Source organism: Ornithodoros turicata, unplaced genomic scaffold, assembly GCF_037126465.1.
Source record: "Ornithodoros turicata isolate Travis unplaced genomic scaffold, ASM3712646v1 ctg00000955.1, whole genome shotgun sequence".
Classification (NCBI taxonomy): Eukaryota; Metazoa; Arthropoda; class Arachnida; order Ixodida; family Argasidae; genus Ornithodoros; species Ornithodoros turicata.
In genome coordinates, this window is record NW_026999426.1 from 46,188 (window position 1) to 71,156 (window position 24,969).

The 24,969-nt window shown below is 46.3% G+C and overlaps 2 protein-coding genes across 2 annotated transcripts; both read left to right on the forward strand.

Annotated features, from left to right (window-relative positions):
* Positions 1–3,700, forward strand: LOC135375895 (uncharacterized). Its single transcript, XM_064608527.1, has 4 exons — positions 1–247; positions 1,178–1,267; positions 2,616–2,912; positions 3,603–3,700. Exons 1-4 carry the CDS (start codon positions 1–3, stop codon positions 3,698–3,700), a joined length of 732 nt encoding a protein of 243 aa, XP_064464597.1.
* Positions 2,616–24,969, forward strand: LOC135375896 (uncharacterized). Its single transcript, XM_064608529.1, has 5 exons — positions 2,616–2,793; positions 13,177–13,289; positions 17,503–17,722; positions 20,316–20,492; positions 24,868–24,969. The coding sequence occupies exons 2-5, from the start codon at positions 13,234–13,236 to the stop codon at positions 24,967–24,969; spliced, it is 555 nt and encodes a 184-aa protein (XP_064464599.1). The 5' UTR covers positions 2,616–2,793; positions 13,177–13,233.

Below are 24,969 nucleotides of genomic sequence, written 5' to 3' on the forward strand. Positions count from 1 at the left end.
ATGGATCAGATTCTTCAGGGCATTCCTCACACAACGTGCTACATTGATGATATTCTCGTGACTGGCAGATCAATAGAGGAGCATATAGCCAATTTGAAACAGGCGCTAAAACGTCTTCGAGAGCGTGGGGTACGACTTGAGAAAGAAAAGTGCGAGTTCTTCAAGGAAGAGCTTTCGTACCTGGGTCATAGAATCAGCAGGGACGGGCCGACTACGTTGGACGACAAGGTGACTGCCCCGACCACGAGTATAGCTGAGAACGGTCACTTGTCATTTGCTGTGGCGTTACGGTGAAGTAGTATGAAGGATCAGTGGGGTCGGACTACAGTCAAAAGAGCCTTTTTTGTATTGTATCTCGCGTGTTATTCAATGAATTTACTGCTACGTGCTAGTCATGCGTGTTTTTTCTGAGACTCCCCATGTCCTATTATCTGCTGTGAGCCGTACAATTCGTGAAGAAGATCAAGGATGGTGGTGCACTGCTCGGTGCCTTGATGCAGGAGCTACAGTGATCGGAAAAGCCTGTCTTTTCATTCATACCCCAAGGGCTCGAAACCCCGCAAGAATTGGGCCGCAAAACTACGCATGGGCAAGCCAGTTTCTGATACATTCAGAGTTTGTAGCAACCACTTCGAGCCAGACGATTTCGTCTATCCCGTCAGAAGCTCGATATTCGGTGCGTACGGCATTTCGATGTCAGGGACAAAACTGCGCTGCGCGAACTTGCCTGCCCAAACGTTGAGCTCATTAAGTTGCAGGGGAACCGAAGAAACGGTCCCCGGAGAAACGGTCCCCTCAGGAGTTTCTGTCATAGAGTTATACGTTATCCCTCGTAACTCGAATCAGTGACTATTAGAGCGAGGACTTTCACGTCAGTTTGTTGACATGGTCTTGTACTCGTACGCTTACAACGAGATTCTGGTTCACACCCATGGGACTGATTAGAAGAGTTCCGTAGATATATGGCAAGTTGTTGAAGAAGAAAGAGAGAGAGAGAGAAAAAGAGCAGCGTGGGGAGCTTTCACCTACCGATCATGGGAAGAGTGAAATGCATTGTAGCGACGACTACTTCGGCACCCAGGAACTCGACACCATGAATACTTTCATGATTCAGATTTAAAAGTTCATTTTTAACTTTGGATTTTTCGAGGTCTTATTTTTAAACTGTTTATTTCAGCGTTATCCCTAGGATCGCACGTATGTTCGCTTGTGGCTGTTAGCTCTATCGCTGAACCAGATCTCAACGGCCAGGAGACTGCCCCGTCAGGTGTGTTGGCCATTGCCACAAAGAGCACCCACCATCAGTCATCCTGAAATTAGTGGACCAGGTCTGACATGCGTCATCCGACACCTATGAGCAGGCCATATTATCTAGAGCAGATGTTGATGTCGATGAAGAAAAATACTGGGGAGAGGTTGAATAGGGCGAGGGCAGAATATACATCTTCTTACTGTGTTTGTATGAATAGTGTGTACGCCCATTTCGTCGAACGCCATTTCATCGACGCCGTTTTATCGAACGCCATTTCATCGAACGTTTTTTAGGTCAGGTCAGGAGAGCCTTTTACGTATTTCACACGTTGCCGCAAGGAAAAGCGACGGCCACCGGTGAAAGCGCGTTCGATGAATCGGCGTAGGGGACGTTTTCTCCGGGGACCTTCTTTCCTACACCCAAGTTGGAGAAGGTACCTTGTGGTGAAAATAATTGCACAAGCCAACAGTTTGTTTTATTACGCTTGCCTATCATGTCAGTCACAGCACGCTCTTTTAATCAAAGGGGTGCGGAATGTTTTGATCCGGACAGCACATTTTGCAAACTGACTTTGTCGATCTGCGATTTATATCGCTTTCGCACGTCTTAATGTTGGAAAAGAAGAACCTTGCAATCAAGTGCGGTGTCATGACAAACTTTCCTGTCGTGCCTGTACACGTAACATGCCTTACCTTGCACTTCGTCTTGCGTGCGCATGCGAACGAAGTTGAACACCAGTCTCTCGAGCAACTGCAACTACCACTTGTAACTACTGTCAAACAAGCTGCGAGGCGCAAAACGAAACGAAAGGATCCTTCATTCTGCGTCACACGTGTAGTTCCCCCATCCACACTCAGGTGGCGACTCCGAAATTTCTCGTCGCTAATAAAGTGTGCACCAGTTCCCAAAGACAAAGTTCAGCTTCGTTCACTGCTGGAATTAGCGAACTACTATGAGAAGTTCATTCCGAACCGGGCTACACTCTTACACCCGTTGAACAGGTTACTGAACAAGGATGTGCCATGGAAATGGTCTCAAGAGTGCGATGAATCACTCACACAGCTAGAAAGAAGGCTGCCGTCTGCACCGGTCTTAACATACTTCAATCCAGAATTGCCAATAGTTCTAGCATGAGACGCATCAGCTTACGGCCTCGGTGTAGTGTTGTCGCATGTGTGTAAGGACGGTACAGAGAAGCCGGTAGCCTTTGCTTCACGTACGTTCACTAACCACGACAGAAACTATTCTCAGCTTGAAAAGGAAGCGCTAGCCATCATATTTGGAGTGAAGAGGTTTCATTACTACCCTTAGGTACACCGCTTTTCTCTGATTACTGACCAAGCAACTCTGTAAAACATTTTAGGGCCAACGACGGGGATCTCTTCAATGGCAGCGGCACGGTTGCAGCGATGGACATGCAACCTGGCAGCCCACCGGTACAGTGTAGTGTACAAGGCCTCGGCAGCAAAAGCGAACGCAGACTTCCTCTCGAGACTGCCACAACCGACTAGAGGCTGCAAGGAGGACGTGGTCGGCGAGACGTATGTGTTTTTCTGTGACTATTTCGAGAACATTCCCGTAAAAAGCAGTGACATTTCCCGAGTTACGTGCAAGGACCCCCTGCTCAGCAGAGTGGTTCAGTTCGTACTGAATGGTTGGGGTAATCAAAAGCCGGAAAATGCGGAGCTACAACCATTCTTTCTGCGTCGTATGGAACTTTCTTTGCACCAGGGATGCTTAATGTGGGGAATGAGAGTTGTGGTACCGAAACTCTTACAAAGGAGGATACTGTATGAGCTACACAGGGAACATCAGAGTATCGTATGTACCAAGGAGGTAGCTCGTAGTTATGTATGGTGTGTGAGGATTCACAAATACGTTGGAAATGAAATCGCGAAATGCCCATAATGTCAACTACAGCGAAACAAACCGCCCTTGGCTCCGCTACATCCGTGGGTATGGCCGACGAGGCCCTGGGAAAGGTTGCACATAGATTGGGCCGGACCGTTTCTGAAGCGCATGATGTTAGAAGATGCACATTCAAAGCGGCCCGAGGTTTTCATGCTTCGCAGCACCACATCAGAAATTGTTACGAAGCACCTACGCGAATGTTTTGCGCGATTTGGACTACCCACAACAATCGTCTCTGACAACGGACTGCAGTTCCTTTCAGAAACCTTCACAAGCTTCATGAAAACAAATCGTTTTCAGCATGTAACACCTGCACCGTACCATCCCTTAACTAACGGTTTAGTGGAACGTTTCATTCAAACTTTGAAAAATTACTTAAGACACTTGCAACAAGTGCGAATATTGATGCTAGGCTGTCTTAGTTTCTTCTGTCCTGCAGAAACACAAAGCACGCCGCCACCAGAAAGGCTCCTGCCAACCTTCCCTTGCAACGTAACATCCGCACATGCTGGACCTCATGAGGCCTTCCGTGGCTGATACGGTGTCCAAGTGAGCACATGTGACCGACAAGGAGGAGAGGTGGACATCAGAGATAATTCATGAAAGGAGAGCCGATTTACGTACGAATCTATCAAGGGAAAGCTAAGTGGCGACCAGGCACTGTCACCGCGCAAACAGGGTACAAGTCGCACCAGGGAAGCTATGGCGTCGACACCAGGACCAGCTCAGGCCGGCAGCTTCAGATGATTTTGCTTTTACGTCAACACAAGAGATCCTCACCGATACAAAGGATTATGTCGAAGCCGACGAAGGTTCATCGGCAGAAGCTTCACCATCAACACAGAATCTACCAACGACGCGGAGTCCTCCAAATACTTCGGACACAAGTGGCGTAGGACGTCGTTATCGAGAGCGTGTCAGGCGACCCCCTGAGAGAGAGAGAGAGAGAGAGTACTTTTTATTTCCATAACAAATTTGCACAGTGCCGAAAATACTCAGAAATAAAGGAAAAAATAATTGACGTAGGGCTCTAAGATAAAGGGATCAAACGCTATTCGCGTGTAATTGATCCGACTAAATATGAATAAGAAATACTAACATACGGCATAATAACCGAACAGCAGGTAACCGACACAACTTCCTGCAGATCACTGTCGAAAATACAAAGAAAACAAGACCGGAACGAGAAAAGAACGGCAGCAATGCAACGACCTCAGCATACAGAACGAACGACAGTGAATAAACAATGTAACATACGTACTGGTCATTGTTGTTCACATGTAGTTAGCCTCAAAAGGAGCTATGGGCGCAGAATGACTTTTAATGTGCCTTTTAAAACTATATATTGATCTACTCCCTTGTATATGAAGTGGTAACGTATTCCATATTTTTGCTGCTGTATACTGAAATGAATAATAACCATAGTTAGTCCTAATTTATGCCTAAGAAGTTGACAGATGAGCGTTTACTAATAGTATCGGGGCCGAGCACTAAATTGGCACTGAACGCTCCCGTTGACATTTGAGGTGATTTAAACACAGCATAGGATGACTTCGACGAGCTGACAGTTAGATCGTTGGACTTCAACCATGTATAGATCTTAGAAACTTCGTCATTTGCTTTAGCGTACAGATCCGTGATGTTGGAGCTTTGAAGGAATATGGAGGTATCGTCAGCATATAAAATTGTTGGTACGTTTAAGTAGGAGCTCAGGTCATTGATATAAACCAAAAATAAAAAAGGACCGAGAATTGACCCTTGCGGGACACCCGCTGAAACGTTTCCTAGCGATGAAGCGGCGTCCTCAAGTTGTACGAACTGCCGTCGGTTACTTAAATAACTATGTACTAATTTAAGCGCTACGCCACGTATTCCATATTGCTCTAATTTTGCGCACATTAAAGAATGGCTATACATACAAAGTCAGCCGATCTCCGCAACCAGTCTTGGCGTCAGCCAACGGCAGAAAAACGATTTTGAAACACAGGATCTCTGTGGCTTCACTCTAAGAAAAAAAGGAGTAAAATGGGGAGTAATTGCAGCTTCTACTTAGGGAGTGACTTTATCGGGTTAAACCTGATTCCACCCGGTTATTCCCCCCCGAACTGACCTCCGACCAATTAGGGTTAAACCCGATTTCTCCCCGAATTCCAGTCACTATGAAATCCTCAAGTGACGTTTCCACTGAAGACGAACAAAGGTCGTCACGTGTAACACATGTAAGAATGGGTCACTTACTTTACAAGCAATATACCCAGGTGTGTCAACACTGTCTATACCTTCGGTGATTACCGCTGAAAGGTCACGATCTTGCAAAAACAACAACAAAAGAACAAAAAAGAGAGATTAGGAAAAGACTGCATAGACAAGACGAGAAACAAAAACACCCGCTAATACCCGAAGGCACAATTATCGCCCGATTTCTCCCCGAATTACAGCTTTAAAAATAGCGCCCGATTTTTACCCCCGAATCTGAGAAAGGCATTTAACCCGAAAAAGTCGCTCCCTAGCTATACTGCAGTTACTCCCCATTTTGAGTCCACTACCGGCGTCATTTACTCCCGCAGGACTGCGAATTGTCACTGAACTTCGCAAATGGTCTTCCGAATGCAACAGTCTACGTAAATATGTGCTCTTGGTCAATTTGATGGCGTAAGGCTGTACGACTCAGCCAACTTAGCAATTTCTCACCCACACAGAGTAAGAAACAATAAGCGCTTCTTTCTTCGCAGATTGCGCCCTATGTATGTCGCAAGATTTTATGTATCGCTCGATATATCACTGTTGACGGTTTGATTCGAAGTATTTGCATGTATATGCACACGAATTATGTACCTGCGACTCTTAGAACAGAGCGTGAAATGCAATCTCCACTCCGTGACATTCATTTACTCCCGAAATGGGCTATTTTTTGTGGCAATGCATTTAGTTTTCAAAAGGAGTAAAATTACTCCTTTATTTCTTAGAGTGTAGGACTGTGTGCTTATGCGACTGATGGATGACCGTCTCCGTAGCTACGGCCGCCTGAAAGCACTCTCGTGATTGGCGGGTTGCTAACGCTTATGTCACGTCGCTCAAGCGATCGGAGTTTGACTCTAGACGATCTTGGTTACGCGGTCAAGTCCTGTGAGCGCGCGCCTTTCGCACTTAGTGGGATCGACTTGCAGTACTGCCCGAATAATGTGGTTGGAAACGCGTATATTCCGGTCGGGAAAGCTGAAAATGCGAATAAAGCAACAGGTTAAAAAAAAAGATCCATTGTAAATCCTGATCGCCAATCCTGGTGGAAGCCTGATGGTGTCGGTGGTAATATCATGGGGTTGGTGATCTCCAGGAAGCATAATAACATAAAAGAGAATACAGTCTATTGAGGTAGTAAATCTTATCTTTATATGGAGCACATGGACTACATATGAACATACAAACATATTAGCGACGTCGCAAGTCGCTCATCATTTGTGCCAAGTACCTCCCAAGAGATTTTGCTTCGCCTCTTTGGGGTCCACCACAAGTGTATTTCGAAGGTAGCATCTGAAAGAACGTCCATAGCATACAAACGCGTATTCAAAATTATAGTACCACACCCCAGATATAGTGAATAGGCACCCTGCGGACCATATTTCCAACTCATACATTAACCCTGTGTGATCATTAGAAGTTCTGCATAACAGAAAGCAACAATACAAACATCTACAAAAACAATTATCTTAAAAACACACCCGCATTATTGTTGCCCACTTTAACAACCGGAACCTATTCCCAAGCAGCACACAATATCGGGCCAATATAGTCTGGTCATTGGCGACGATACGGGTCCAATATGGGGCACGTTTCGCAAAGATTTCCCCCATATTGGCTGAAACTGGGCAATATGGGCCCCATATTGCCCATTTTTAGTCGATATTGTGAAAATCCTCGCAATCCTGGCTCTATATTGCCCTGTTTAGGCCAGTGTTTGCAAAATCCTGGCAATGTGGGCCCTATATTGCCCATGTACACCCCATACTGGCTCAAAAAGCAGAAAATGGTACATACCCATGTTGCACAAATGCCCAAGCAGCACGGCAAGATTGGACGTTGAAGCGTGTGAAATGCCCAATTCAATGCGTTGTTACATCCAGCAACTCCCCGCAGATGATACAAATTGTTTGAAACAGTCGACATACGTGGCAATCTCATTGTAACATTCAATAAAACTCGACAACTCAATTTCCCACGTTCTGGAAGCAGCTGCCATCTTGCTTGGCAATACCAATGCCAATCGGTCGAACCGACTGAGAGCGAGCGTTGTCGTTTGAGCGAAATCACGCATCCTACAACTAATGCGCATGCGCGACAGTCGGATCGGACGTTTCATACGGGCTAAAACGTTGCTCTTCCACTAATGATAACCGAATTGGGGCACGTCAGGAAAAAACACAATGTTTGATAGAAAGGGATGGGTCTTCTGTAAAGTTAGGTGCTTTCAAGTTACTGCAACCAGTGCGAGTTGCTGTAAGGCAGCCTCACGAAAGTGCTTCGCTCCTTTGTACTCTCGGAGCGGATTGGAAATTTTCGATTTATAAACTATTACGATCCCAAAGAACGCTTCTGAGGGAGGTTTGGCATTTGCAGTTCTTTGGGACTGCCTGCCTAGCACTAGTTGATCCTGCTCTTCGCTTTTGAGGCGACAGCAGTACTATTTTTGAAATTGATGTCGGCAAGGTTTCGCTTGTCGCATCCTACAGTTGGCAATGCGACTGCCTGTGTCCTTCAGCAAGACGGCGCGTAGCACCCGTTCTTCGTTTTGGCGGCGATTCGGTATTGACTTTGTAATTGTATGCAACGTGGATCAATGACGATGATGATAATTGGAGGTTTTTGGCGCAAAAGCGACGTGGATCAATGACATTTGCAGAAATGACAAAGCAAAAAGAAGAGAGAAGTAATATCGGTGGTGGATATTGAACCGGATAATGCTTTATTATTACGCAGCAATATTGACAATATTGGCGCAAAATCGGCTTGCCAATATGGGCAGCACGTATTGGTCCAATATGGAGCCTGGTTGCACACCCCATATTAGACCAATATTGGCGATCTTGGCAGCCCATATGGGTCCAATATTGGACCAATGTTGGCGTACTGCTTGGGTTACCTTTATGTTACCTGCTGCAATTAAGTTCCGAAACTAAAAAAATAATAGTGTACCACGTGACAGGCAGAAACTAGGAATGTAGACTGGTAGAAATCCGGCCAACCGGTAGTACGAAGGCAGTAGCAAGTACGGGAAGTACGAAGGCAGTAGCAAGTAGGTAGTCGGTGATAGGAAATTAGGAATGTTAGTAGTCTTCCTAATTTCTTTTGCAGCACCTAGTTAAAGACACGGGTCATATCATTGCTGGACAGGAACCAGTGCCTCCTCTGTTACTCAATGCCTGTCCATTTTCAGATGAGCCGAGTCGCTTCCTTTTCCCGCGGAGGGCAGTAGAGGGCGACACTTCCCTATACCCCTTGTAGGCTGCTACGCGCTCTTGTCTGATTTCAATAAGCGCGGTTTCGAACGTTTCGAAAAATGCGGTACTGCGACTGCCTTCTGCCATTTTTTTTTACTTCAGGGATCAAGAAAAAGGAGCAAGGGGTATGGTTTCACGAGGTGCCTGCGGATCTCGCGTTACGAAAGAAGTGGTAGAAAGTGATAGCGAGGAAAGATTGGGAGCCGAACACTACTTCCAACTGTTCCATTGTGTGCAGCAAGCACTTCCTTGCGAGTGATTACAAAGAAAACATCAAAAGACGAACATGTGCGGCAGGTGAGGTCAGCGCGCGTCAGACCTGGGTGTAGGGTAGTGGCGCCGTCAAACGAGAGAACCTGAACTAATACGCATGCGCAGTACGGCACCTCTGACCAAATGGAGAGGCATTGAGTAATAGAGGAGGCGCTGCAGGAACAAACGACGTAGAGTAATAACGTTAATTCCGAAGCACAGCGATCACAGTATCACACATGAGTTTGTAGTGACGTCAGCTAAGTAGTAGGTAAGTTGGAAAACATAAGTACTTCGCTGATTCACACCCAGCCTTCATGACCTCCTGACGACACAAAGGGATTCCTTGTGCAATCCAGAGACAATTGCTAAGCATTACTAAGCCATGCATGACTAAGAACTTTCTGAAGCTCATGCAGTGTCAGTGGTTTCTGATCTGCAACAGCCCTTCAGCCCCGACAATTCTCGATCGGATTGAAATAACGGCTGTTTCCTAGTCGCCGCAATCCCTTCATGATGTTTTTTTTTCTTTCATGTCCACCTACTAATAGGAACGCGACTACGAAAACTAAGGTAAACATTGATGTTTAGGCACATAGCTGCCTCAGTTTACCAATATTCACGTGTTCCAACTATGAGCTGAGAAGAGATTCCACCTGCATGGTTCAGACGGACATCTGTTTGTGAGGCATCGAAGTGGGAGGAGTTTCATCCACGCTGCATTATGGCGAAAGTGATTTTTCCGCAAAGTCAATTTGCTAGATAATAATAATTGGGTGTTTACGTCGCGAGACAACCAATTTGCTAGAGCGGGGGTCGGAGTATCTGGAGCGTTGGAGCGTCTATGTGCCGGCTAGCCATTCGCTGCCACTGCACTCTGGTCCGTTTTCCAAGACGTCGTCAGGACGAAAATTATCTTCTGCACTCGATTGAACAACGGTGGCCCACCTACCCCAGGGAAGAAGAGTCCCTGCTCCACAGGCTTCGACTGTAGGTGGTCCGAACTCCACTGTACCTCTTCGAGATGGGCCACCTTCTATGGCCCACATATGCCACCTCTCATGCTGAAGGAGACATTTCACATCTGCTGCTCCACTGTCCCCGTTTCCGCCAACACTGCCTACTCCTGCGGTCGTGCACTGCTCGCCTCAAGATCTATCACGCTTTTCCTTGCTTGGAGTGGGGATGTGATATGTTTATTGGCAAAGAAAAGGCAAAGGAAAACAAGAGAGAGTTGAGAAGGTTAGGGTGCGCTATGGCGGTTTGCTATTCCCCTAAAATAAAACAAAAAGAATAAATAACAAACAAAGAAAAGCAAAGTGTTGACGAAGAACACACGGAATCGGTCAGCGTTCACCTAGAAGGCCAGAGAACCCGCAGGAAATTGAGAAGTGCCTTGGTCACTTTGCAATGCTGCATGCTGTGTAGGGAGTGACAGCGTAGCCAGGAAAAGCCTGACACCTTGAGGCGAGCGGTGCACGGCAGCAGGGAAAGACGGTGTTGGCGTTAAAGGGTGCAGTAGTGCAGCAGATGTGAAACGTCTCCTTCAGCACGAGAGGTGGAACATATGGGCCCTAGAAGGTGGCCCATCTTGAAGAGGAGCAGTGGAGTCCAGGCCACCTATACAGTCGACGACTGTGGAGCAAGGACTCTTCTTCCCTGGGGTAGTGGGCCATCGTTGGGTCAATCGAGCGCAAAAGAGAGTTTTTTTTGTCCTAACTGCGTCTTGGAAAAAGAACCAGAGAGCTATTCGTGCAGTAGCCGCGAATGGCTTAGCCGGCACACTGACGGGGTAGGCGGAACTGTAGTGACAGACTCAGCTGTACCGGTACACCTGACCGCCGATTCGGCGAGGGCGTTGCCGGAGATGCAAACTTCGCAGGCAATCCACACCGTATCCTAGAGACGACAGCATGGCGTACAGGTAAATGATCTCTCTGTGGCCGGATGTCGTCGATCACTTCAGGTGAATCAGATGCCGAGGCCTCCAAGGCTGACCTACTGTCGGAAAGGATAGTCCACGCTCTTGATTCGACGAAGGGGTGTACCGCAGGGCGGTTAATATAGCAAAAGCAAATAGCTATAGCGAATTTCGGTTGATGACAATGCGGGCAGAAGCTCGAAACACCGCGCTCGGATGCATCATCAGGAACACACACAAAAAATGCAAATAATGAGCCATTAGAGGACACCGAGCTGTCGGTGTAAACCTCAGTTAGATTCCACTGCAAGGGGGTGCGGATGCCGCAGGGTGAGTTGACGTGCCATGACAGCTGGTACGTGGTTCTTTTTCGCAGGACCAGGAAGGGATGTGTGTACGGCCCAAATTGGCCCCCTACAGGAGACCTAGTTATGCATTGGGGGGGGGGGAGGATATATTTATTAAACGAAAAGGGAAAAAAAACGGGGGAAAGGTCAGCCAAACGGGACGTCGGCTTGCTATTACGGAAAGAAAGAAATAAATAAAGAAAGAAAATTCAGAAATAGGAAATAAATAAAAAGAAAAGGGATTAGGAAGTAAAGAATAAACTAACAAAGAATGAAAGAAGGATGAGGTATATTAAAGACAAAGATGACAAAAAAAAGACTAACAAACGGTGAAAGAATGATGAGATGGAATCACAGAAGATGACTTTAAAAGGAAAGCATGAGGTTAATGCGTTGAGGGTGAGAGTGGGACACTGAAGAATAAAGATTGCACGACTGGAGTTCACAGGCTGTTCATTAGACCTGAATGGTGGGATCTGTGTGCCTGTATGCGTGTGAGTGGAGTGGCGTATCGGAGGAAGGAGTTGGTAAGCCTCATCTTTCAAAAGTAGGAAGGGAGTTGCCTCAGGACAGAAGCCGGCGGCTTCTGTCCTCAGGCAACTCCTTTCCTGGCGGCTTCTGTCCTGAGGCAACTCCCTTCCTACATCTCTACCGGTTCGCTGGATTTCTACTCATCTTTCAAAAGGTTCTGTGTGTCCACAGATACACCAGGACGTCCTGGAGAGCACGTTACTTCCCGCATTTGTGACACTTTTGGAGAGTCTGGAAGGTGCATTTTTGAAGACGACTTATTTTGGAAGACTTATAAAGCGCAACAACTTTTAGTGTGAGATGATGAATGGCGACTTATAAAGCAAAGGACTGTCCTAGTCGTGCAAAGTCCTTTCCGATCTAAAAACGGGAGACATAAGCCGAAGATGTAATCTTTCACACTGATTCACACATCCCTGGCATAGAAAGCAAAGGACGCTACCAGTTCTAAACAGTTCATTCCGGCGCAATAACACGAGAAATAGGCTTAAGACGTGAGACATCACATGGACATTCACATAGCACCAAGTGTGATGGCGAAACATAAAGAGTCCTAGCGAAAACAGAAATGCGTGGGACGGCACGTCAAGATATTAATGGGACAGAGATGATTCGACGGTCAAAAAGGGAATAAATAAATAAATACAAAATAAATAAAATAAAAAATCCCTCACATTCTGGTGCATTACGTTATGTAAGAACTGGAGTAAACTAAACGAAGAAAGGCTTAATAATTATAAAACGAATATTATATTTTGTGGAACGACAACCCCCTGCCCCTTCGGGCCCTTAAGGTAAATAAATAAATAAATAAATAATTAAAAATGATAGAAATAGGACTGCATACCGTGACAAGGGGGCTACTTGTGCCGACAAAAGGATTTTCATATGGTGGAAGAAGCTGTAGATACGCACATACATGCGTGAATGTAGTGTGAACGCCTGACACGCCCAGAAGCACCCCCACCCCCATCATATGGCGACTTCAAACATATTGGAATATTTTGGGGCGCGAAACACAAGGACTGAAGGTATACACACACACAAGGGTGCGTCACTCGCAACTGAAGTGTATTGTAGGAAATGAAGGCATAAACACGCAAGTATCCCGATTAGTCCGGTATCAGGCGACACGTGCCGAGATACCGGACCTAATACATGCGCATCGCTCCCAGTAGATAATAAGGCGCGTGAATTAGCTGTTAATAGGAAGGCAATTTCTTTATCAGACAGTGCAACACATGGTTAGCTAGCACATTTGCCTTCTTCCGCTGAAAGTAAGATTTAAAAACACCTATATTATAGAGCCTTCACACTGGCGCAGATCGCCGATTGGGCTTTCTGCGCGATACTCCGGCGCTATAAAAATCGGATCACGGGAGTATGTCGACGCCAAAAAGATTCTCGCACAATCACACATTATACCATCTCTAAAACTGAAGTGTTTTTGCTTTTTTATCCTTCCAGAATGGATTCAAGCACGCACACAAAAGAGATACTGGCGAAGTGGTCATCCCGAAAGGGATGTCAAAGTCAGTGAAGTTTACGCACGTCTTTTACTTTCCCGACGACTCAACAAGGTAAGTGAAATAACGACTAAAACCGTGTTTTGTCTTCAGTAAACCTTTTTCCGGTTGAGAGGTAAGGGTTGTCCGTGTTTCCCTCTTGTTCTCGGCTACGTATACGTCATGGATTGACTTGTTGACCTCATGCGTGGGGAACCACTTCCCTCCATAAATAGAAACACCGCCTATGCTCCTCCAACATTCCCTGCCAGAATGTTTCCCGGCCCTCTACTTTCGAACGACAAAAGCGCGCCATTATACACAGTAAATATTTTCGCACCCTTTAGGGTGTAAAAGCGGTGTAATTTGCGGATAACACCCCACTTTTTTTTTCAGTTACGCCCTTCGCTACACCCTTGTCAAGCTACAAGGGTGTTACATGCTGCAAGGGTGGTCAAGCCACACCATTGCTATAGCCTCCTTCTCGAGGTATACACCTCGAGAAGGAGGCTATAGCAATGGTGCCCACAAGGAGTGTCTCATTTTCTGCGAACGAAAATGGGTCGCCATTAGAGCCACTTAATTAGCTTTGCTTCACAGTACCGACACTGAGGGCCAACGGAGAGCAGGAGCGCCATCTTGTTTGCGCACCACACCGGTATCATCCCCATTTGAGGATCAAATACGGCTAACATAATCCTCCCTGTGGCACAGGGTAGAGTCACTAAAAAACGCTTCAGAGTATCGACACTGAGTTCCAAGAGCGGGCATGCGCCATCTTGTTTCCGTGCCATGCTACACACGCGCTCGCGCGCTGCGCACGTTAGCGCACGATGCCATCTATCGTGAGGTAGTGAAATGTTCCTTTCGTTTACAAGCAACAGTTGACGGCCTTGAGCTCACCTCGACATCTTCGGGACGCTCTGGTGGACAACACATGGATTATCGCACAGCAATCATACATATGCTTCGCTATCCCACAGCTCGAGCATTACGTTAGCCGTCTTTGATCGTCAATTGGGGATGGTACCGGTGGTACCGGTGTGGTGCGGAAACAAGATGGCGCTCCTGCTCTCCGTTGGACCTCAGTGTCGATTGTCTGAAGCGAAGCTTATTTAGGACAGGGAAGCGTGTATGATTGTTGCGCGATATTGTTGCATGTATTGTCATTAATGAATTGATGTAAAGGTGAGCTAAAGGTCGTCAACTGCTGCTTGCAAACGAAAGGAGCATTTCACCCGCGTACGAGAGATGGCATCGTGCGCAGCGCGCGTGCGCGTGGGTAACGCGGCGGGGAAACAAGACTGCGCACGCTCTTGGGACTCAGTGTCTATACTCTGAAGCGTAGCTTATTTAGTGACTCTTGTCGCCATGCATTTCAAGAACTACAAGGTATTAAAATGCGACGAACGTTACCCGTTTCCACGGGATAACGGTTCCTCTGAAAGCTCCCCTTGGTCCCCTGCGTCGTTCGCCACGAGACACGCACAGTAAACATCCAAGATAACACACACAAGAAAAGAAAGAAGAGAGAAAGCAATTGAAATTAAAACACCGCCCTATTCACACACATATATTCATCGTACTGGAACAGTGTACGCTGATGAACGTCTTTTTTAGGTCAAGCTATGCATGCCCCTACTCGCCGCAAAACCGTTGTGCTTTTTTTTTCAGCTTGCCGAATGTGGTTGACAGATTTTGAATCAATGCGTTTTGTGTTGGCAGGAATCGAACTGTGTGGAGTGTAATCGTCTATACGGTGACACTCTTAAGATTGGGTTTGACGCTTGCAGGAAAGAAACTAAGGAGATATCCTAAGCGCCTCTCCCAATGCAAGCGGGCCTCCTGACCATCGCGAGGCGTTGTGGTTAGTTGCCCGCACACGTGACGACAACACGTCATCAAGCATGGCGTCCTTCATGTCCATGGCGTATCTTACCGGAATACCGCAGGGAAGCGAAACCAGAAGCTGCCGAATAGTACCCCGTCACACTGACACTTTCGATCCGCATTGAGCCAATGCTCATCGAGCTCAATGGGGATCCGGCGCTGCTACACGGACACGATCGAGTCGGATCGAACGCCGATCCTGCTCAACCCGATCCAGTTTGTTAAACGGGATAGAGATTCGCAAGACGGCTTGAAGACCGTCCTTGGCATCCTCGATGTCAGTGAATTCCTTGCAGTCAACAAGGACATTACATTAATTTGCAAATATTTCTATACAAGCCCCTGGAATTTCACGGTGACGGTTTTAATCTAGGTATGACGTGCGATTGCGTTTGCTAATTTGTTTAATCTCGACACCGCGCCCCCCGTAAAGGCCTAGTAAACACCACAATGCGGTAGCGGAAGTGGTATATTGTCGACTTTTTAGGAACATATTTGTTAATCCCAGGGTACTGCCCGGGGGCTTTTAGTGCCGCCCGTCGACAAGCCTACCTTTCAATACGCATCGAGTTGGACCATGTAGCAGCATCGCGCACCGAACGCTCTTGAGAAACTCGATGCGGATCGGATTCAATCCGCATTGAACGTGCCGTGGGGCAGGGGTATAAAACTTGCTTCCGCTTTCATAACGTCTTTGGAGCTAGAAATTATCGTACTCGTTGAAACAGAAAAAAAAAAAAATAGATGATCTGAGTGTGGAAGCAATGGATCACTAAATTGCGTCATCGTCACATTGCTTTGCTTCTCTTCTGTTCTGCCGAACTTTCGCTGGGATTTATTACGCGGCAAATGTTGAAATGCGTCATACCGTTCAAAGAGTTGTGCAAACGGGGTTCTTCGAAGTTGAGAGGTTTTCCAAAAAATGAGGTTTGCTGAACTTCGAAGCCTCCACGCCGACCGCCATAACAGAAACAAGTGCGGATCACGTGACCCGGGAACTATAGATGGGTGTGGCATTGCCAGGAGCGATCGCTAGAGGAGTCGCACGGCCCTCGTGTTTATAGCCCTCTCCTTAATTTTCTTTTTTGTTACCTCTATGGTTTGACGTCAGCGGCTCTGAGTCCTTGAAGACCTCAACTTCGCGGGAAGAAAACCTTCGTTATTTGGCAAACAGTCTGATTATGTGTCAAAGGTTACGTCGTTGTGTTCCCTTTTCCCAGTTTGGTCCCAATTAGGAACTCAATAACTGGTCTCTTCTGCCGCTGTTGATAGCGTACTGACATCGTGCAGTGGCAGCGCTTCCCCGTGTGGATTTAACTGCGTCTGCCGAAAGGTGTTTCATGTAGTCGGTGGCCCACGTGATGTCTTTCAGGTGTTCCTGTGTGTCAACATGTAAGGAATGCAAAAAATTAACATCTGGAGATAGATTGACTCGGGTTCGGCCTCTTGAGCAATCGTGCGGCTGGGTGATTTCGGGCGCGATCAGGCAGGGTGGTCCGGTCGACTTCTCAGATTTTTTTTTCGTTCCAAGATATTGAAGCCTAGTGCTTAGGAGGTAGAGCAGAACGTTATGTGTACCTACGCTTTGGCGCCTGATTGGATGCTACAATTCTTCAGATGACGTAACAATGGATAGAGGTACCCGGATGGCGGTACGTCTACTCGCCCGTACCCGCAAAAAAGTTTGGTTTTGTGCTAACGCTGCACACGTTATGAAGGATAATTAGTGAACAATAAATTGTAAATAGAATTACGAAGCGCAGAAGAACATTATTACATCCACTACACCCGTAACTGATTACCTGCACATAGGAGTTCTTACCACCTTTAAGACTCCACGCAAGGTGTGTTTATCGTCCTCGCTCTACAACTTAACAATTCGCGTAGTCCCGGTTCTAAGACGACCAACTAAAAAGCTAGGTAATTAATTGTGCCTAGTCAACTAATCCGTTCGAATTCGCACAATATTCTGCAGTTTTCATGCACGTATAACGCACGGTGTTTTTCTGGTTCTCGAACTTCATACATCGACAAGTGACTAAGGTCCCATTTGACCCCATTTGGCGGGATATGCGTATTAGGCGAAGGAAGAGGAAATTGGAAAGGTCAGCCACTGGCAGCAAATTGATCCCGGTTGAGACCAGTACGCAATTAGACGTCAACTACAACTTCAGCACATTGACAGTCAATTGAGTTTTACTGAACCCAATTCATGTCCGATTGTGTCAAGTCGAAGCCCATTTATTCCTATTGCAGACAATGCAGAAAACCTATTTATTACAATCAGAGCTTTTAACTGGGTTACCATGTCTCTCCTGATGTCACTGTATCATTGTTACGAGATTTTCACCCCCCGAGAAGTGCCTGGCACCGTGTCATATTATACCTTTTATTTCAGCAAAGAGTACCGCATGTATTATAAGGACACAGTGTCGAAAAGTCGTATGGCTTACATAGTCGACGGCCCCGTTGTCAAGAGAAGTTTAGGAGTCTACGAGCACGTGACAAACTATAGCGACGAATACATCAACCTTGACTACAGCAACCTCAAACAGGAAGACTTTAAGCACGGAGTCTCTGTAATCCAGATGGATGCCAACGAGAAAAATGAGTTTATGGTAAGCGTGTTCCTCCCATCTACATAAAAAATGGAACCACATACTAGTTTTGTCACCTACTACCACACTTTACGAAAGGAACCGGACCTGCTTTCAAAATTTTGGAGTCTCCTCTCGCGTCTTCTCTCGAACACATCAGGATGTCTTGCTAGAACGTTTTCAGTCTCCAATCCGCAGCCTCAATAATTCCTATACAGGAGAAGAGATATGCTGTGCCCAGAAGCTGCGCCGTCCTTAAAAATTCCATCCCGGTTGTTCTCTGATGGTTAAGAATGGCTGTGTGAAGCTATTGAACCTGAACTGACTGGCGCTTTTTCCTTGAACCGGATACCTCGGGCTTCTCTCTCGGCCACATATGCAAATATACTCCCCTTTTTTTTATATAGTTTCGGAGAGTTCCTTTTCCAAGTTGGGCAGAAAATGCCTTCGCTAATTTTAGAACGTCGCTCGTCTCTCTAACCCAAACTGGAAAGTCTCTGCTTCAGTCTATCCACTTCTCTTTTTCACATTCTTTTTAATGAGTAAAACATCCATTTGGGGTCCTTGATACACTTCCGTGAGGATAAAAGCGCAAAAAGGAGACAAACGCAGACGACACAGCATAGAGCACGGCTTTCAACAATTCAATGGACTGTCAACCCATCTTCATTTATACAGCAGGAATTCCCATTCCCTCTCTCTGTGATAAAGTGATACTCTCTGTGCTAACACACGTGTCCTCACCTTTACCAATCAGCAGGGCTTCCCAAATCTCTCTCTCTCTCTTTACTTTTTGTATTTCACAATATCGGAGAAGGAAAGGGAATTCCTGCTGCATAAATGAAGATGGGTTGACAGAGAGAGAACTGATGTTCTGAGGGTGGAACAACATACAAAGCGCAAACACATACAAAGCCTCAAATTGCCTAAGAAATGAACGATGAAAGATGAAAGTCACTGAAAAGGTTATCTTTCATCTTTCACAGTCCAGTGAATTGTTGAAAGTCGTGCTCTAGGTTATGTCGTCTGTGTTTGTCTCCTTTCAGCGCTTTTATCGTTTGGAAATGAACTGCTACAACGTTCTGCTTGCAACCCGTAACGAGGCTGGAGACCAATAAGATGTCTGCCCCGTACGCACCAATGAGATTGGGCACCTCTTGCCGTCCCGTTCCGTGACGCCATGGAAACATCCGCTGAGTCTGTTGCCCTCCCTATTGATTCGTTCTTCGTGTTTCGTAACGCTTGCTCACTGTAGCTCAAGTGCCACAGTGCTTGGAAATGTTATCCGCTACCGTGCTAGGTGCAGAGGTCGGCACTCATGCTCACCTTCCTACTCAGCTCCTCCTCGCTCCTGCTCAGCTGATTCTCCACACTGAGCATGAATGAGCATGCTGATGAGAGGGATCTTTCTCGAGCATCCCACACTCTTAAAAAAAGCGTGTACTTTAACTAATTTTTTGCCACATATATAACACCCTTTTGGAGAGTACAATTATTCTCAAAAGGGTGTCTCTTCACTCCCTCATGGGAGTAGCATAACACATTTTTCCCTACTGGAGAGTAATATTACTCTCCGGCAGGGTGTTATATATGTTATGATGTTATATATAAAAGGGTGTTATATATGTGGCGAGGAAAGGAGTTAAATTACACCTTTTTTTTTTTTTTTGAAGAGTGCACGCTTTGACCATTAGACTGCCCTTCGCCCACTGTCTTCTGGCCGCCATTGCAGCGGTTCAGGACACAAAGAAAGACTTAAGGTGCTATCAGGGTTAGTGTCACTGAATAGCTTCGCTTGAAGTATTGCATTCCTTTTCCCCGGCTCTATGCAGAGAAGCCGTCTGGCTACATTGAGAATCTCGATCAATTGAATCGCATTGGAATTACGAGGTGAACCCATTAGGATCATGCCTTATTCTATGTATTTCCAGCAGAGCTTACGAGAAAAGGGTTGCAAGTGTGGTGCAATTAAAGAATGCAAAACGTGAAGAAGGAAACTACTTTTTTTTTCTTCACGTGCACTCATGTGCGCAGTCCTCTTTGGTCCTGCGGTGCTCCGCTTTCTGCGTGACACGGGTCTCCTGGGCTCCCTGTGAGCCCTGTGTGTCTCTCTCGACCCAGTGGGACAGTCACCACTGCGCTCTTCAGCTTTCTCCACGCTTCGCACCTTGTCAACGCCTTGTAATTGTGTGACAGTGTGTGTGTGACTTATCAGTTTTAGTTTTGTGTTCTTCCTTTCCTTATCTCCTTCGTTTTCCTTTTCTTTTCTTCTTTTCCCTTTCTTCCCTTTTCTTTCCCCCATTTTCTCCTATTTTTCTTTGCATTTTCTTCCTCTTCTTCCCTTTTCTTTACCCCCATTTTCTCCTTTTTTCTTCCCCTTTTCTTTTCTTCTTTTCCTTTTCTTTTCATCCCCTTTTCTTTCCTTCTTTCATTTTCCTTTTTTTTTGTTTGGAATAGCGAGCCGACCTTAGTCTGGCTGACCTTTCCTTTCTTTTTCTTAATATTTCCTCTCTCTTTGGAAGGTCGGTGTATAGACGCCCAGAACAGGGTTCTTCTTTCATGAACTTGTCAGCCACATGTCTTATACGTGCTACGACAATCGTTTCGTTTTAAGGTGCAATGGAATGGCCAAGACATATGGACGCGACGAGGGAGTCTGAAAACTCTGAGCCTTGGCCAGTTCGTCTATCATCAGTTCGGAGCCGTGGCAGACGGAACGTTCTTCAACGCCACCCTCATGGAAATTCATATCACCTACACGGGTGGGGACAGCGGCGCAGTGTTCGATCACGTGAGCATGATCCACAATCCTCTAATCCTAAGGTATAGGCTCTAGGGTTCCGAGTTTTCAATTTCAATGTATTGACTTACCAGATTACATGGTGGGACAGCAAATCTAAAAGTTACCGGAAGTCACTTGACAAGGCTCTGCCGTCCAAAGTTTCAGCAGCATACATCATGTCATATATTATACACACAAACTGATAATAACAAATCAGTATTTTTATCAAGCATGAAATAAGTAACAATGTGAAAAAAAAAAAGAACTGGTGATGATGAAAAAGAACTATTTCTATTTCTTAGCAAAGAAAGTTCGAAGATCTTTTTTTTAGTACGTATGTTTAGGGCAGCGCTATTGTTGAGTTGTTCATTGAGAAACTGCGGTAAATTATGACGAAGTGATTGATTTGCGTAATTTGTGCGAAAGAACGGAATCTTCCATTTATCGTTACAACGGAGGCAGTTGCAGGCAGTTTCGTACTTTTCATTTTGAAAAATTCGGAGGGTGTTTATCGGAGTTTTCAACTTTTACGAAATTCGGAGTTTCTCGGAGGATTAAAAAATGTCTGAAAAATGAACGGCCCCGATTTCCGGAGTATTTCGGAGCAGTCATCGCGGAGACAATGAAAGGAAAGAAGTGCAAAAGTAACTGAGAGCGCACAATATAAAGCGCACGGATGTTTTAATATACCCAGAGCCATTGAAGTACAAACAAGCGTATTTGCACAAATTGTGAATGGTGCCCAGACTTAAAATGAGTAGCAGCTGCGACGAACAGAGAACTGTTCTGTTCCAAGATAGCCCTATACCCGGTGTCAAGTAGAGTCACTAAGGTCCAGGATGCATAGAACAGACGGGACAAATGTGTGCACTGCCCTCCTTTTGGGCCATTCATACGCCCAGCGCCCCTGAAGGAGGCTACCACTTGTGACCCATTTTTTTGGTTGTAGATCAGTTTGAAGTGGAAAAGTAGGCATGCAAGAAAGGGGGGCAAAGGAACAAGGAAACAGGAAAAATCTTAACGTCGCCACGTGCGCGTTGGAAAAATCGGTGTTCATCGGATAAATTCGATTAAAAAAACAAAAAAAAACATCGAATGGAGTTTATCGGACAAATCCGAAAAGTCAGAAGCCTAGGTATAGCGTGAGCACTTTTGAAAAAAAGAAATCTGAATTAAGAAATATCTTTTTTTTACCTTCTCGTGCATTTTAAGATGTCTCCGGACGAATAATAATAATATATTTACCGATTCGTGGTGCGCATCACTGAGGGCATCCGGTTCCTCACAACACTTGATTGGAAGTGACTGAAATGACATTGAAAATAAAATGCACATACGCAGGAATGCACTTACTAATCTCGTTTAATTATTCGAGTAAGTGCTTCTGCTTACTCAATTCACTAATGACTCAGTAGGAGCATCTATTCGTTGTCGCTGGAAGCCGACATCACGGGCTACAAAGCGTCATACCCTAGTGGCACACCACCACACCAGGCGGCAGCACACCCTGGTCGTGACGGCTTTAGTGAAGACAGCGCAGGCGTGCGAGGGCAAAAATTAGAACAATGACAATCAACAACGTCCGGCATGCAGGCATAAAAAAGAAAAAAACACCGCTAATCGCGAACATGCAGGAAAGCGCCACTAACTACAAAGGCCATGTCACGCTAGGCCGATCTCAACACAACATCACCGACGTTCGACGACGACGGCAACCGTGAGCAGACACGAAGAAGTTGGCCGATTTTAAAGTCGCAGTAGTGCGGTAGCGATAGCTGACACAAACTACTCAAAATGTCGGTCCAGTGTGACTGTCAACACCGATAAATCTGCCAACGAAAACGAAGAAAACGTTGACGAGTGAGACCACTAATGCTTGCTCGTGTACTACACACAGAACGGCAGTGCGCGACACGGTCTACTACAGTTCAGGAGGTGTGTGCCTCGAGAAGTAGAAATGTACGCTGTTTCCATATCATTATGCGCCCCCTCTCGGGCGTTACGAAAAATTACGGCACACATCGCTGTGCAGATTGTCATTCAAGTGAGATAGCATTTAAACTCTCAACGCTGGCATTCTCCAACAATGGACTGTAGAGGCCCGCGAAAACTAAAGTAGCTGACGTAATTGGTCACCACTAGCTTGTCTATGCTCCTGACGAATCGATACCACTTAATTCCCGTATGGGTTGGGCTAATCTAACCTCGCAGGGTATCATAAAGTCCGCGAACTGGTTGTTCCGGGGCATGTTAATGTCTATATATCGAAGTATTCCACGATAATCACGGGCTTGTTGTGTTTATTCAGTTTTTCTATGAAGCTGTTGCTTTGAAGCGTAATTGAAGAACCTGGCTAGACGGAACTTTTTTTTCTTGCGTTTAGGGGATCCTGGGACCAGTCTATGCAGCACGACGAGCGTGAGGGCGTTCATGTGTAGTCCACTTGTACAAGCTATCATACTACCTGTTACAGTGGTAGAGAGAGCATCCCAATGAAGGCTACTGAGAGATCCTCTTGTGTTTTCCGCGGTGGATAGTTCGCGACCAGCATATTCCCAGATCAGGAGGGAACCCCGTGACCCTCGCCCTCATCCACCACCACCACATTGCCCGTTTTCATTCTTCTTTTTGTTCTTCGCCCTTCCCACTATGCCCCTGCCTGGCTTGTACAGAGCTCCCACCCACGAGCAGGCTGACCGTATCTCCCTCAAACACCATTTCCCCGTGTCTGTACGACGCCCGGCCGCTGCCCCAGAGAACAGGGCAGCGTATATATTTAGGCAAATATATTTATTTGCTTGCGTGCAGTTGTGCCCTCTTTGAGCTCCGTAGTGTCCCCTGCCTGCTCTGCGTAATGCTGCTGTTATGAACGGGACACTCCTTTAGTTTCCCGTCTTGTCTCTTCTTTGTTTTCTCTCTACTTCGAAAAGCTGTACTGCTGTTCGCAATACCGAATTCAATGGCTTCTTTCACTCACTCCTCACTGCGAGGGAGTTTTCGTGGCCACGTTTGTTATCGCCTGGGAACAAACACTTCGGCGTTATCACAACGCGCGCGATCTCCAAGCAGCAGTCGATCAATGCGGGTCTAATACTCCTATCACAAGAACACTTTCGATTCGCATTGAGCCAATAGCCATGGAGCTCAATGCGGACCCGGCGCTGCTACACGGACACGCTCGAGCAGGATTGATCTCTGATCCTGCTTGACCCAATCCAGTTCCTTAAGCGGGACTGAGATTCTCAAGACGTCTTGAAGACAGCATCCTCGAACTCGGCGAATTTTTAGTGGAAAACAAAAACATTACATTAATTTGCAAATGTTCCTATACAAGCCCATGTAATTTCACGGTTACGATTTTAGCCTAGTTATGACAGGCGACTGTGTTTGCTAATTTGTTTAATCTCGACACCGAGCCCCCCGTAAAGGCTTAGTAAACAGCACAATGCGGATGCGGTTATCCTCGACTTTTTAGGAACATTTGTCAATCCCAGGTTCCCAGCGTACTGCGTCGGGGCTGTCAGCGCCATTCTGTCGACAAGCCAACCTTTCAATACGCATTGAGTTGAACCGTGTAGCAGAACCGCGCACTAAACGCTCTCGAGAAACACGACGCGGATCGGGTTCAATCCGCATTGAAAGTGCCGTGTGATACCCTGCCTCAAGAAAACTCAGTGAGCTCGCTCATAAAGGCTGTCGCATTTAAAGGAGCATGGAAGTGACCCCCAAAATGTTTTTAGTTTTTCGCTGCCACGTCTTCTACAACAAATGAAATGAGCTGCTGCGAAAGAACGATGAGCGTAGGTAACCGATACAGCACGCGCAAGGCTCTGTTCCGCACACCTTTAAAGAACGCTCTCCACATCCGAAGAGCGCCGAAGCGAAGCCGAAGACGGCGTGACGTATCACGGGCTACGGCACGTGACCAGTGACGTCCAACGGCACAGCTGAAACATATTAATTAAGCGGCGTGTGAGCCGAGATGAAAAAACAAAGAAAAAAGGCATCGAACAGGTTGTACGTCACGCGGGGCTCGTGTCTCTCGCCCGCGACTGCCGTTCTCCGACCGTCTTTTGTAAATTTTATTGCGCAGTGACAATACGCCACAGATCGGAAATATTTTGCGTGGTGACTCCTTGTGGACAGCTTCACAAATGAAGCAGGATTTCGAGTCACGTTAAATGTCACTTCCATGCTCCTTTAAAAAGCACGTACCCTCTCCTGCTCCACAATGAGAAGATGGTGGTTCGCGCTGCAGCGCGTGCAAGTTTGTTTTCAAAACATACTCTGCGCTCTTATCCTCCTGCATGCCTTAGAACAGGCTTGTCCCATGGAGGTTGTCAGAGTTGGGGTCTCTGTCAATAATTAACTTGAACAATTTCAGACAGCAGATTTCATGGCCTTCGGTTATTGGGCATACTACACTGAACTAATTCTGAGCGCAGGAGCCTACCTCACGTTCGAAGGCAAGGTCGACACCGAGTAA